This window comes from Cherax quadricarinatus, chromosome 45, assembly GCF_038502225.1.
Source record: "Cherax quadricarinatus isolate ZL_2023a chromosome 45, ASM3850222v1, whole genome shotgun sequence".
Taxonomy (NCBI): Eukaryota; Metazoa; Arthropoda; class Malacostraca; order Decapoda; family Parastacidae; genus Cherax; species Cherax quadricarinatus.
This window is the reverse complement of record NC_091336.1, coordinates 16,390,698-16,406,612: the sequence shown is the minus strand read 5'-3', so window position 1 is coordinate 16,406,612 and position 15,915 is coordinate 16,390,698. Positions and strand designations below refer to the sequence as shown.

Here is a 15,915-nt window from a genome sequence, read left to right as displayed (position 1 = left end):
GTTCCTGATAATCCAGTCAGTGTAGAACTTTAACAGATCTCTTGATTACTGATGGTCTTCAGCAGTTAATGTGTGGAGAGACAGTGCTGAACATGTTTGATGAGGACTGTACACACTACCCAGCTCTTGAATGTGGAATGTACCATGAAAAAATTAGAAATCCTGCAATATTCAATATTATAATATTTGAAAACTGGAGGTGGTTGGGTTTCATACTAATCTAAAATAGGCTGGCTGCTTTATTGCTTATCTAAAATATGTTTAATATTTTTTGCTCAAATTTTGCTGAGAAGTCAAATCAACTGTTTTGAGGAACTGTATTAATAAAACCCTTTCTCCCTATGATCACTTTAAATTCTTAAGATTACTATGTAATTACTCTGTCAGTATTCAGAAATTGGCAGCCCTGGTTACCATGCAGAAGAGGTCCCAGTTCATGCACCGCCTCCTTGCATATTGGACTCTAAAGCGTCAGTCACGAAATGGGGTTCCTCTTCTTCGACGTCTCACCACATCACACTCACGACGCAACAATCGGCCGCTAGAGGATAAAGTATCCAGCATGAAGGATAAGGAAAGAATTATTAGTGTAAGTCTGGCATTGGCATATTTTTGACGTAGGTTATACTTGATCAAGATAAAAGAATAAGGATTTAAAATACAGTAGTACCAGAGTCATCTGTAAAAACTTGCATTTGTGGTCACAGTGGGACCCATTCTAACCTCCCTCTGGTATATAAATATACCTAGTTAGATGAATCTTATTGCAGCCAGCTGGCCCAGTGGCTTACGCACTGGCCTGGAGTTATACAACTCACTTGCCTTGAGTTCGAGCCCAACCCATGCTGTGGTTTGTTTGAAATTGTGTTCTTACGATTTCATGAGTCAATCTTGCTTCTTTACCGATGAAATTTAGTATTAAAGAAATTACATTACTGTATTGCCATTCTGTCACTTTTTTAAGGAAAGTCACTGATTTTATTAAAATGTAGGCCTTGCATAGTCAAGGATATTGAGTTATAGTAATTAGACACCCCCTCCCTCCCCCCCTTTTTTTTAATGCAATGAGATGTGAGTAGCAGTGCCACTGAAGTTTAGTATTATCATGGATTCCCCATGCCTTCTGTTGTGGTGATTTACTTAATGTAATGGAGGAGTGTATAATGAGAAACAGTGAATAGATAATAACTATATTTATTAATGTTCATTCATCTATATGTCTGTCTTTTATTAAAAAATATCCCTATTGCTTTTGTCTTCTTAGAAAAATAGTTGTATACCATATATAAATTAATCTGTATGCAACTCTGCATCTTACATGGTCTTTGCACACATTTGCTTATCTGTAGAGGAAGGAACAAATATTACTGCATTTAAAAATGCTCATGAATTTTATAAGAAAATATCAATAATGGTTAAGAAAATACGTAATAATAACTTTGGTGGGTAGTTTGCTCCATGGACTTGTCTGATAACTATGACTGTAATATCTTGTGTGTAAACAGGAGGCTGAGGGACTACGAGAAGAAATCAAATACTGGCAGAGACTGCGGCAAGATTTAGAAAGAGCTCGGCTACTCTGTGAACTAATAAGAAAGAGAGAGAAGACTAAAAGAGAGTTAGTTAAAGCGTAAGTATTATTGAAGAATTTATTACCTTAGTTATTTTTGGTCTTGTTAAATTAAAAAGGGGAGGGGAAAAGAGGAAGGGAGAGTGAGAGGGGAGGGGAAGAGAAGGGAAGGGAAGGAGAGGGAGAGAGTGAAGTTTGGGAAGTACCGTAGTAGTTTGCCCCGTTTGCCCAATGTTATGTACAAAAGATCTGAAAATTGGATGAATTCAGTAAGAGATGTTCACAGGTTTAAATGAAATTTACTTTACTGAATGGAGTGAGGGCTCAAACCTATGGCAAGCCAGTCCCCACTCCAATCAGTGAGATGTTTACAATTGTCATTAATTGATTGCTTGTGTATATTATGTGACGAAGGAATTTTAATCTCCTTTACAATGAGTTGATTGTACACAGTTCTGTACTTGATTAATGCTAACTTTCCAACTCAGTTTAAGCTACTAATTTTTTTTGTAAGTTATAGTACATAACTAATTTTATGTAGAGTTTGTGTAACTGGTTTAAAATATTGTGCTTCACTTCAGGAAAGCTGAGGAGAGAAAAGTGCAGCTGGCACCATTTGTGCACTTGCTGCTGCAAACTATTGATCTTATTCAGGAGAAAGACCAGCAAATGATTTTTGCCGAGCCTGTTGATTTAGTCGAGGTTAGTTTAAAACTAATTTACATTATAGCATGTGTATATCTTTAATTTATTATCACTTATGAGTGTGTAGTAGTAAGGAAAGGGTTGTCTATTTCTTTACAGCCCTTTTTCCCATTCACACTTTTTTGACATATTGCCTTAAATTAAAGGATAATAAACAAAACAATTTATTTTTAGTATAGTAATTACTATTCTCTCACATAACTCAGGTTCATGACTACTTAGATGTGGTGAAGCATCCAATGGACCTGTCCACGATGAGACAGAAAGCACAAACTCACCAGTACAGTGATGTTGACCAATTTGCCAGTGATTTTGAGTTAATGATTGACAATTGCCTTATTTACAATGCCAAGGAAACTATATTTTACCGAACGGCCGTCAAGCTACGGGATCAAGTAAGCTGGGTTTAATTTTGTTTGTGACTGACCTTTACAAATTACTGTAGATGCACATAACATGAAAAAGTTGTTAATCTGTACATACACTAGCTTAGTGAGGATTTGTTAATAAATTTATCATCATCATCATCAATCTTAGTGGAAAATTGTTTATGTATACAATAGGGTGTGTAGAAGACAGGGAGACTACTTCCCAGTAAAAGTAGGTCTTAGACAGGGATGTGTAATGTCACCATGGTTGTTTAATATATTTGTAGATGGGGTTGTAAAAGAAGTAAATGTTAGGGTGTTTGGGAGAGGGGTGGGATTAAATTATGGGGAATCAAATACAAAATGGGAATTGACACAGTTACTTTTTGCTGATGATACTGTGCTTATGGGAGATTCTAAAGAAAAATTGCAGAGGTTAGTGGATGAGTTTGGGAGTGTGTGTAAAGGTAGAAAGTTGAAAGTGAACATAGAAAAGAGTAAGGTGATGAGGGTATCAAATGATTTAGATAAAGAAAAATTGGATATCAAATTGGCGAGGAGGAGTATGGAAGAAGTGAATGTTTTTCAGATACTTGGGAGTTGACGTGTCGGTGGATGGATATATGAAGGATGAGGTTAATCATAGAATTGATGAGGGAAGAAGGGTGAGTGGTGCGTTGAGATATATGTGTGGAGACAAAAAACATTATCTATGGAGGCAAAGAAGGGAATGTATGAAAGTATAGTAGTACCAACACACTTATATGGGTGTGAAGCTTGGGTTGTGAATGCAGCAGCGAGGAGGCGGTTGGACACAGTGGAGATGTCCTGTCTAAGGGCAATGTGTGGTGTAAATATTATGCAGGAAATTCGGAGTGTGGAAATTAGGAGAAGGTGTGGAGTTAATAAAAGTATTAGTCAGAGGGCTGAAGAGGGGTTGTTGACGTGGTTTGGTCATTTAGAGAGAATGGATCAAAGTAGAATGACATGGAGAGTGTATAAATCTGTAGGGGAAGGAAGGTGGGGTAGGGGTCGTCCTTGAAAAGGTTGGAGGGAGGGGGTAAAGAAGGTTTTGTGGGCGAGGGGCTTGGACTTCCAGCCAGCGTGCGTGAGCTTGTTAGATAGGAGTGAATGGAGACGAATGGTATTTGGGACCTGACGATCTGTTGGAGTGTGAGTAGCGTAATATTTAGTGAAGGGATTCAGGGAAACCGGTTATTTTTATTCAGCCGGACTTGAGTCCTGGAAATGGGAAGTACAATGCCTGCACTCTAAAGGAGGGGTTCAGGATATTAGCAGTTTGGAGGGATATGTTGTGTATTTTTATAGGTATATGCTTCTAAGCTGTTGTGTTGTGAGCACCTCTGCAAAAACAGTGATTATGTGTGAGTGAGGTGAAAGTGTTGAATGATGATGAAAGTATTTTCTTTTTGGGGATTTTCTTTCTTTTTTGGGTCTCCCTGCCTCGGTGGGAGACGGCCGACTTGTTAAAAAAAAAAAAAATTGTAAAGCAGATTACTCGTGTTAATGCATTACTAGTGCAATAGGCTCATGTCATCAGTTATTTAACAGCATTTTCCTTGTTTAAATTTTCTTTAAGATAACTTTTTCTGTTTTACTTTCATTATCATAATCTTTAATCAGTAGATAACTGTCATTACTTTTAGTAAGAGTCAAAATCATTTACATGGATACTGATGGTGAATCTGAACTACAGCTGCTGTAAACTATCTATGTTCCTGAACACCCTGGTGGCCACAATGGCAGCTACTTTACTGCAAAGCTTGCTAAAAAAAAAAAAAAACTCGGTAAGAAGAGGAACATTAACTACAGTTCAATACTGATATTGAAGAAAACAGTGATATCATTATGCTTCTAGATGCTCTTAATGCTAGCTGTATTGTCATTTATGTTGTTATAAATCAAGACTTGGCTTGTGCAAGAAAGGTGTAAAATACCGACACTATGAAAATTTAGACATATGTGCAACATCTGGATATCTTTATTGTAGACGTTTTGCCATCCAGTGGCTTTATCGATACAGATTCTAGGACATGATTAGAAGACAGTAGATGACACTGTGCTCTTGGGAGATTCTGAAGAGAAGTTGCAGAGATTGGTGGATGAATTTGGTAGGGTGTGCAAAAGAAGAAAATTAAAGGTGAATACAGGAAAGAGTAAGGTTATGAGGATAACAAAAAGATTAGGTGATGAAAGATTGAATATCAGATTGGAGGGAGAGAGTATGGAGGAGGTGAACGTATTCAGATATTTGGGAGTGGACGTGTCAGCGGATGGGTCTATGAAAGATGAGGTGAATCATAGAATTGATGAGGGAAAAAGAGTGAGTGGTGCACTTAGGAGTCTGTGGAGACAAAGAACTTTGTCCTTGGAGGCAAAGAGGGGAATGTATGAGAGTATAGTTTTACCAACGCTCTTATATGGGTGTGAAGCGTGGGTGATGAATGTTGCAGTGAGGAGAAGGCTGGAGGCAGTGGAGATGTCATGTCTGAGGGCAATGTGTGGTGTGAATATAATGCAGAGAATTCGTAGTTTGGAAGTTAGGAGGAGGTGCGGGATTACCAAAACTGTTGTCCAGAGGGCTGAGGAAGGGTTGTTGAGGTGGTTCGGACATGTAGAGAGAATGGAGCGAAACAGAATGACTTCAAGAGTGTATCAGTCTGTAGTGGAAGGAAGGCGGGGTAGGGGTCGGCCTAGGAAAGGTTGGAGGGAGGGGGTAAAGGAGGTTTTGTGTGCGAGGGGCTTGGACTTCCAGCAGGCATGCATGAGTGTGTTTGATAGGAGTGAACGGAGACAAATGGTTTTTAATACTTGACGTGCTGTTGGAGTGTGAGCAAAGTAACATTTATGAAGGGATTCAGGGAAACCGGCAGGCCGGACTTGAGTCCTGGAGATGGGAAGTACAGTGCCTGCACTCTGAAGGAGGGGTGTTAATGTTGCAGTTTAAAAACTGTAGTGTAAAGCACCCTTCTGGCAAGACAGTGATGGAGTGAATGATGGTGAAAGTTTTTCTTTTTCGGGCCACCCTGCCTTGGTGGGAATCGGCCAGTGTGATAATAATAAAAAATAATAGAACTATACACAAAAGATGAGGTACTGAGGGACTGATTACCTCATCTTTTGTATATAGCTCTACTGTCTTCTAATTACGTCCTAGAATCTGTATTGATAAAGCCACTGGATGGCGAAACGTCTACAGTAAAGATATCCAGATGTTGCACATGTGTCTAAATTTTCAAGACTTGGCTTAAAGATGTCATACATTTAGGAGATAACTTATAAATTAAGAATTAATTGAAGTTATAAAGTATGTGTTTTCTTCTTTGGGTCACCCTGCCTTGGTGGGAGATGGCCATTGTGTTGAAAAAAAAAAAAAAGTATTTTAGATGTGTCAAGTGAAAATGAAATATCAGTATTGAAGGCAAGTTTTGAAACTAGTGTAAAGGGGCACTGTATGACCCTTGTAAGTTTAGCGTTTTTTTTTCATTATAATAATAATGTAAAGGGGGGGGGGGAGATTGAACCTACCTACATGTTTGATAAATGAGAAGGAGTTGCTTATGATTGATTTAAATGTCAATTTTTTTTTAACTCTTAATGTAGCAAAAACTAGGAGATTAGAATAAATTATGCTATTTTTAAGATTGTGCAGGAATATAGACACAAACATAATTGGTTTTTAAAATGGAATATAGAGTTTCTCAATATCATCTGTACTTAATATGCTTAAAAAATTAAGCATTAGATGCTTTTATTAAAATATTACATATAGGTAGATGACTATGGTGTTGGAACCAGTGAAAAGTCCTCCCTTTATATTTATTTATTTTTTCATTACCTCCTGATTTCTGAAGGATTGGTCACATTTTAAATACAGACACTTTCAAACAAGAATAAGATGTGTAATGCAAGATCAGAAAAGTTTGTCCAAGACTTTAACATGCTAGTTTAACCCTTTCAGGGTCGAGACCCCCGATCCTGAACTCACTCTCAGGGTTGAAAAATTAAAAAAAAAAAAAAAGAAAATTATTTTTTCTTATGAAATGATGGAGAATCTTTTCCTGATGGTAATGACACCAAAAGTATGAAATTTTATGGAAAACTTACAGAATTATGCTCGCATAATTCCACATTGGCAATTTCGCCAACCCTGAGCCCTATTTTTGGCCAGTTCCAATGTTCCAGTTGACTAAAATCATAACTATTTTGTTAGAACTCCATTTGTTCTGTTGATTGAGTACAAGAAACTGCCCATTTATCAAATTCAACTACCCAAAAAAGTGGTCAGAAATTGGCAATACGGCCAGTTTCACACAAATTTCAAAAGATGCCAATTTCAAAATAGGGTCCAGAATAAACAAGGTGGGCATTCCTGGCACTAAAATAACATTTTCTCTGTTCATTATTTATTATATTTGTCTCCAGGCCCCACTTGCTTTCCATTTTGATTTTTTATTCTCGTAAAAAATAGAAGATTTACTGTTATGCAGACTACTGCATAATTGTAAAAGTGGTATAAATAATATCAGCACACTTGTGAAAGAATATTAGACTCCCTAGTTGACGTGTATTGGATACGTGGTGTGATTTGTTTTCTCTTGAACATTGGCAAAAATTGAACGTTTTCGCCACTTTGAGCTTAATTTCAAGGTACTTTTCATCGTAAAACAAGTCAAAATCATCTCTCTATTTTTGTAATATATCTTCAGTTCTATCAAATGAGACCAAGAAAACGAGAATACAACCATAAATACCATATGAAAATACACTGCTAAGTTGCTGTTTTAAACCAAAAACATGGTCGGAGTGTTTTTTTTTCCTCATTGTGCACTGCATGCTGCAGGATTTTTTTTATACTGCGCACACTGATCACGCAGACCCATTCTTTCAAATGTTGGCCTACCAGCTTTCTTCCACTTGATTTGAAGGCGCTAGAATTTTGGCATGTAAGTACGGGACCGACCCTGGCTCTCAAGCCGTACATGTACGAGACCGACCCTCAAAGGGTTAACTAACATCAGATGAAGAAATTGCTTTCATCAGAGATCAGGTTTGTGTGGAATGAGTTAATATCTCCTTCATCAAGTAAATTTTTATTTTACTAAGCAGAAAAGGGAAACCTGGATAGACAAACACAAAAGGAGAAAAAATGGGAAAATTATCCTGTTGTGTATATACTTAAAGGTGTTTCAAAGATGAAGAAAATGGAATAAATCTAAAATTTGGCAGTGTACTTTGAGTGAAACTGAAGACAAGACCCATATCTAGGATAGTAAAAGAATACAGAGCCACCTTCATTTCATTCTTGTGTTACATGGACTACTGTGGCCAATTGAAATTATACCTTTCAGAAAATCAAAAGTTAAATTTAGGGATAGAGGGTGGGAAGTTATGAGTCAGAGATGATTTAACATGGAGTTCATAAAGAATTAAATGAAGCTGTATACATTTGGTCCCCTCAAAGAAGGTTCCTTGACACTGGTGAGGGGCTCTTGATCTAGGAAATTGGATCTGTACTCCAGTTCCCTGAATTAGTCTTGAATACTTTCTGCATCCCCCCTACCCCCACAGGCACTGTATAATCCTACAGGTTTAGCACTTCCCCCTTGATTATTATAATAATAATGTATACATTTGGCATTACTCCGTCTTTGAAAGTGATGCCAGTAAGTAATTAGATGAGTAAAAGATGCTGTAGAATGAAGTTGCTACATGATGGATATAGAAATATGTATGCCATCATATTTGGTCACCAATATTTTATATATTATTTCATACATTTGCATAATACATCAATTAGCTTGTGTCTGGACTCGTTGATTCCAGCTTCCCTAATTATTATTATTTTTTTTGGGGTGGGGGGGGGATAAAAGCACATAACACTTTCAGTAAAATATACAGTATTTTTGACTTAAATGACAATGGATCAATCACTAAACACTTAAAAAAAAATCGTAGTATTTAGGCACTTCCTAATGCTTTTCATTGAAGGCAAGTTTCAACTTGATCTTCAAATTTCTAGTTATTCTTTCAGGGTGGTGCTATAATTCGACAGCTGAGGAGAAATGTAGAGAATATTGGGTTTGACTTGGAAACAGGTCTTCTCTTACCCCACCGTCCAAAACCTCTACCCGAGTTCTCAGATAATAAGATTCTCAAGGAAGGTAAGCTTTCATTGCACATTATTTTGCATTTGCAGCAGCTTCGAGATTTGAATCAACTGGTAGTATTTTTTTATTAATTATCTTTATTATTAGCTGTTCCTTCAAAAAAAAAACTAAATTTTATTTTGAGAGCAGATGAAGGTGCAAATTTTGGATGAATAATATTATTAAGAGTTCCATTGAGGGAGTCTGAGAGTCAGTTTACATGTAATGTTACACAAATAACCTCAGCTTAATAAACTTGAAACTATTAATGATGTTTTGGTCCAACTTGGGCTATTAACTAGTCACACAGAAGTATGAATGGAAGGAAGCCAGAATATACAAGAGAAGGGGGCACAGGAGTAGTAGAATTGGAGGAGGGAGAGGTAATAATGTCTTATGTCATCTCCCTAGTTGAGTTCTGTCCTATGGGGTTTTTTGCTGCAGGGATTTTGTCCTACCCCTTTGGGACATTGGCTCTATAACAGTGCTCCTTTGTTCTCTTGTTCTTTAGACTACCTCCACTACTGCTGCTGCTATTATTTCTTTGCTGTTACTCCATTCTCTACCCACTTTTTTCACTACAACTAATACCTTCTTATTGCCACTTCTATCAGTGTTGCACCTCTGCCACTGCTGCTACTACAGCAGTATTATTACCTCTACCTCCTCCAATTCTGCCTCTCCTGTTCCCCCACCCCCGTCTCGTGTATATTCTGGCTTCCTTTCCTTCATCCTTCTCTGTGTGACTAGTTAATGGTCTGAGTCTGAAACATCCTCATAAGTTTGTCTTCTAAGTGCTGGTTATTTGTGTATTGTTCCGGTTATGGTATCGTGCCTTTATATTCTTGTAATTTTTTTTTTTTATCTTAGTTCACCTGTTGTCATTTTTGTTCAGTTGGCATAACTTGTGTTGCGAGAAAATGAGTAGCGGGTTTGGTGAATGTATATAGAGTTTGAAAGTTTTCGAAAGATGTTGTGACTTTAGAGGTTCAAAAATAAATGACTGAAGATCATGTGACTGCAAAAGCTGGGAATACTGTCAGTCATAGTGCATCTTGCTGATAGAAGGACTTTTTTGAAACCATTTTGTCGAGGGATTTTTTTTCCATAGCAGTTGTGATACGTGTGACTTTTACAGTTTAATCTGAATAATAAAATAGTGGTACTAATTAATTACCAAAGGAATATTTTTTTTGGAATGTTTTAATATAGTGCAACAGGACTGCACTGTGCATGTAAAATGTACTAATTTTTAAGTTGCAGAAAGTCGCGCAGACACCACGTTACTGAATTTGGCATGTCTGTTTTTAAATTGGACTTCCAGCAGGCATGCATGAGCGTGTTCGATAGGAGTGAATGGAGACGAATGGTATTTGGGACCTGATGATCTGTTGGAGTGTGAGCAGGGTAATATTTAGTGAAGGGATTCAGGGAAACCGGTTATTTTTGTATAGCCGGACATGAGTCCTGGAAATGGGAAGTACAATGCCTGCACTCTAAAGGAGGGGTTCGGGATATTAGCAGTTTGGAGGGATATGTTGTGTCTCTTTATACGTATATGCTTCTAAACTGTTGTGTTCTGAGCACCTCTGCAAAAACAGTGATTATGTGTGAGTGAGGTGAAAGTGTTGAATGATGATGAAAGTATTTTCTTTTTGGGGATTTTCTTTCTTTTTGGGTCACCCTGCCTCGGTGGGAGACGGCTGATTTGTTAAAAAAAAAAAAATGTATTTGTAGAATTATGAAGCTTTTTATTTTTTAACACTTTGGTCATCTCCTACCGAGGTAAGGTGACCCCCTTCAAAAAAAAAAAAAAACTTTCATTATTATTAACTCCATCACTGTCTTGGCAGAGGTATGCTGACACTACAGCTCGGATGCCTCTCCAAACTGCAGTGTCCCCACCCCTCCTTCAAAGTGCAGGCACTGTACTTCTCACCTCCAGGACTCGGTTCCAGCTAACCAGTTTCCTTGAATCCCTTCATAAATATTACCTTGCTCACACTCCAATGGCATGTTAATCATAAAAATCACTTGCCTCCATTCCTATCTTACATGCTCACGTACCTGTTGGATGTCCAAGCCCCTCACAAAACCTTTACCCCATCCCTTCAACCTTTCCTAGTACAACTCTTACCCCTCCTTCCCTCTACACCTTATACACCCTCCAAGTCATAATATTTTGTTCTAACCTCTTTAAATGTCAAAACCACCTCAGCCCAATAGATAATACTTTTATAATGCTTGAAGCTACTTGAAATGTTGAAGAAATTCCACAAAGTCATGTTGAAAAACAAAGGATTCTTAAAGTGTACAAGTCAACAAAGATACTAATGGCTGAATGATGCAAATAATTATTTCATTTATGCATGTAATTGATGCAAATTTACTAGTTACTGTGAACTGTTGTCTGTGCGCCTCTGGCAAGACTGTGATCGTGTGAATGATGGTGCAAGTGTTTCTTTTTTGGGTCACCCTACCTTGGTGGGAGACAGCCAATATGTTAAAAAAAAAATTATGATCTACCACTGATTACCATAAAGCATAAATCTGTTCAGTTACTGCACCATAAACCAAATCCTGGTCAATCTCCTAGCTTCTGCAGTCTTAGTTTTGGTTGGAACTTGGTCATAATTTCCAGTAAACATTATTACTTGGCTAAACATGTACATAGTCAGTTTCATTTGAAATAGACTAGAAGATTTTGTTAGTTTTTATAGAATGTGTTTTAAAGTTTCTTGCTTCTAGAGCTTTGTTTGTTGAATTTATGCAGTTTCCCTTTCAGTTTTCTGTAAACATAAATATTTTTTTGTATATTTTTATAATTTATATTAGTTTATTGCTTGTTGACCTTACAATTGTGTAAAGTTTGCTTAATTGTTTTTGTGGTGATACAGTGCTAGTGCAGAGGTATCATGTATCAGTCATTGTCTTCTACTTTACAGTTGATGAAGCTCTTGCTGCTGATGTTGATGAGTCCTTGAGTTTAGAAGAGAGAGAGAAGACACTGCTGGAGTTACTGGACAAAGCTAACATGCTGCGACACCACATTGCTCGTATTAAACGTGTTAAAGTTATTAGGTGAATATGTTTTTATATTTTTAGCTGCTAATGAGTTTTGTAATTCATACATATTCCCAGACATAATTAATAATCAGCAGAGTGCACAAAATTCAATAAGGATATTATAAAAGAAGATGCATCTCATTATGGTACTTATTTATCCTATGGTGTATACCTTTGTACAGCTAGCCCTCCACTTTTGCGAGCTTCGAACATTCGCAAGTGCCCCGCCGCCCAGTTTTCTTGCACTTTATTTTATGTTTTCATGTGTTTTATGATTGTTCGTGGTTCAGTAAGTTAAGGAAGCAGTATTGTTAGGCTAAGTAAAAGCTATTATTATGTTTCCCTACAATATATTTGCACATCATAACATTCGCGAATGCTACATTACAGTATTATATTTCCCTACATCATATTTGCGCACCAAGATTCGTAAGGTTCTTGATCCCCTAACCCTCGCGAATGTGGAGGGCCTCCTGTACGTTAGTCAATCTTTTTTTTATGTATTGCTCATTACCTGTACATTTGTGTAAAGATGATCCTTGTGCTTGTGTAAGGTTACACAGGTCGGCAATCAGTATTCCGGTTTTATCAGTAATCCGGCACTAATTTCAACTAACATAATTTCAAATTTCCATGGTTGCCACACTAACCTGCTGCTACTGTTTGGTGGTGCTACTTGCTGCATAAGTCATTCCAAGTAATTTTTTTTCCATTTATTGCTATAACCTGCTCACTTTTAGTCCTAGCCATGGTTCCAACGAATAAAAGAAATGCTTCTCGTTGTGTAGAGCACATACACAGTACCTTGTCTGTAAAAGATAAGGTGGCTTTGAAGCCACTGTCAGTTGCCATGAGCTCAGCTCCCTCAGATAAGCAGTGACCGGTAAATTTGGGTCTACATATGAGAGAATAGGTCTGTGTGGTAAGTGTGCACTATATAAAAAAAATCCTGCAGCATGCAGTGCATAATGAGAAAAAATTGCGACTGTGTTTATGGTGTAAAACAGTGGCCTTATGGTGTATTTTCATGTGGTTTTTATGTTTGTACTCCTGTTTTTTTGTCTCATTTGATAGAATGGAAGATATACAGTGGAACTCTGGATTTCGTACTTAATCCGTTCCAGAAGGTCGGTCTAAATTCGAAACCTACGAAAACCGAGTAACATTTCCCATAATAAATACGTAATGTAAATACGATTAATCTGTTTCAGACGCCCAAAAGTATTAACAAAAGATACATTTTATAGAAAACAATGAGAAATGAATATAAAGGAGTAATGAAATGGAAAAATGAACATTTAAATCACTTTTACCTTTATTGAAGAGTCTTGTTTGCGTATGGAAGTTAGTGAGGAGGGAAGAGGGAGGAGAATTTATTGTTTGGAGACAGGACAAAATACTTGAATATGATGCTGATATCAACTCTATGGCTTATTTATCTATCACAATTCATCTAATATGACATAATAAACAATATTAATAACATAAAAACATGATAGAATGAATAAAATATGTCATTTCGTACATGATTAGTGGTGGCTGCGGCAGCTGCCATTCTCCTGCTGTGACTACATATCTTCCCATTATTATAAGAGAAAACGGAGTGTTTGTGAGGCTAGCTGCACTACATCACAGTTTCATTAGGAAAACATTAAAACACTGTATGTAATTTATAAATAAGAATGTATAAAAACATAATAGAGAATGTAAAGCAATAAAGTGGTTATTGTATGTATACTATAGGACACACTTTCCTTGGAGGAGATGCTGGCAGAGGTTTAGGGTGGTGGAAGATAGCACAGGGCAACGTATGTTGTCAGTGGCCCTATAAACCTCCAACAACATTGGTGGAGTTAGTTTTGTATAGTCCTTTTTCTATCGCTTAATCGCTTAACTTACTTACTACTCTTAATGCTACACTTTATTGCTGGCTGGTGCTATAGCCTGCTGCTTTAGTATCATACATATCATAGAATCACTGAAGAATTCTATCATGTTTTTCACCTTTTTTTTACCAAAGGGCTGGCACTTAAGAACTTTCTTTGGGCCCTTGGTGGCTTATTTCGCAGTCACAATCAATAAACAAGCACAGAAATTGTGAAATGTTACAGATGAATGCTCACTCAACCAGTGACAGAGCCAGACTGAGACACATAAGTGGCGGCATCCTGGGCGGGCAGATGCCTCTGATGCGTATGATTTCCGGATGGAGATACGAAATCTGGACCAAAATTTTGCCCAAAAAAGTGTTCTAAATCCGAATTGTACGATATTCGGACTGTACGAAAACCAGAGTTTCACTGTATTACAGAAATAGATGTGGTTTTAATTGGTTTCACGACAGAGCACCTTGAAATTGAGCTCAAACTAGCAGAAATGTTTAATTTTCGCTGATGTTCAATACGTGTCTAACTGACTGTTCTAATACGCAGTCATGAATGGCTTGACATTATTTATACAATTATTACAATAATGCAGTAATCTGCAAGACAGTAAATCTTCTATACACAAATAACCCGCACATAGAAGAGAGGAGCTTACGACGACGTTTCGGTCCGACTTGGGCCATTTACAAAGTCACACTTTGACTTTGTAAATGGTCCAAGTCGGACCGAAACGTCGTCGTAAGCTCCTCTCTTCTATGTGCGGGTTATTTGTGTATCGTTCCAGTCACGGTATTGTGCCTTTTTTTGTTAGTTAGTAAATCTTCTATTTTTTGTGTTAAAAACTCAAAATGGAAAGCAAGCGTAATATAAGAGGGGCCTAGAGACATGATTAATGAACAGAGAAAATGTTATTTTATTTCCAGGAATGTCTGCATTGTTTATTTTGGGCCCTATTTTTAAATTGGAATCTCTTGAAATTTGTGTGTGAAATTGGCCAGATTACCGATTTCTGACTCAGGTAGTTGAAATAGGTAAATGGGCGGTTTCTTGTACTCAGTCGACAGAATAGAATGAATGCTAGTGATATAGCTATGAGTTTGGTAGACTGGAACAGTGGAATGGGCCAACAATAGGGCATTAAGTGGATGAAATCGCTGATTCATAATATCACCGTTGGGTTAAGTATATTCTAACCTAACCACTCTGTAATCCGGCAGAATTACTAATCCGGCACCCTACAGGTCCTGATGGTGCCTGATTAGTGATGATCAACCTGTATCAGGTTTCTTATTAAGTATGTCCCTTTTGTTCTAGTTTTTTTTTTTTAACTTGATCCATGAATGTATTTGTCTCATGGTTTCCCTTTCTTTCATTTAATTTAGTTTAGTTAATTCTCCTGGGCTGTTTTGTTTGAGGTATTTAATTGTTTTTAGTATGAATCCTTTTTCTTTTTTCCTGTGAAACAAAAAAAATCTGTCTTCATTTAACCTCTTAGCAGTATTTATAAATTCTTTTATTTTTACCCTGTCGTGTTTCAAAAGGTCTTGTCTAATTGATGCATCCTTATAGCCTCCACTGTTTTTTGTCCTTAATTTTCTTTAGCTATTCTTCTTTTTGCTTTATCTATGTGAATAGTAATTTTCAGTGGCCTGTTCTTATCCTTGTCATATTTTCCAATTCTCCTCTATCCCATTACATGTTCTTGAGTGCTAAATTTTCTAAGCACTTTCTTTCCTCTGCCCAAAATTTCCCTCAGGAGCTTTGAATTATTTGCTGTCTTCCTTCCCCCCCTCCCCCCCAAGACTAATGTTAACCCTAGCTGTAATTTCCACAGCTAATACAATCTTCTTTTTCTAGTTTTTAGCTTTATATTCCTCTAGTTCTTTTATCTTCTTGAAGCTTTCGTTGGCATTTTTTGTACTATCAAGAACTAGCTGCACCTGTGTATCATTTGCATTTTTTTTTTTTTCAACAAGTCGGTCGTCTCCCACCGAGGCAGGGTGACCCAAAAAAGTAAGAAAATCCCCAAAAAGAAAATACTTTCATCATCATTCAACACTTTCACCACACTCACACATTATCACTGCTTTTGCAGAGGTGCCCAGAATACAACAGTTTAGAAGCATATACGTATAAAGATACACAACATA

The 15,915-nt window shown here is 37.2% G+C and overlaps 1 protein-coding gene across 8 annotated transcripts in view; it reads left to right on the top strand.

Moving 5' to 3' along the window:
• Window positions 1–15,915, top strand: part of Br140 (bromodomain-containing protein 140) — a gene marked incomplete at its 5' end in the record, with an annotated part of 104,002 nt that overhangs the window by 36,243 nt on the left and 51,844 nt on the right. For 6 of the 8 annotated variants that reach the window (XR_011393180.1, XM_070094327.1, XM_070094331.1 and 3 more), the window contains 6 exon segments: window positions 388–589; window positions 1,506–1,630; window positions 2,152–2,272; window positions 2,482–2,670; window positions 8,687–8,828; window positions 11,759–11,894. Coding sequence is in view for 7 of the 8 variants with exons in the window: in XM_070094327.1 (XP_069950428.1) it covers window positions 388–589; window positions 1,506–1,630; window positions 2,152–2,272; window positions 2,482–2,670; window positions 8,687–8,828; window positions 11,759–11,894 (915 nt within the window). 8 annotated transcript variants of the gene reach the window in all.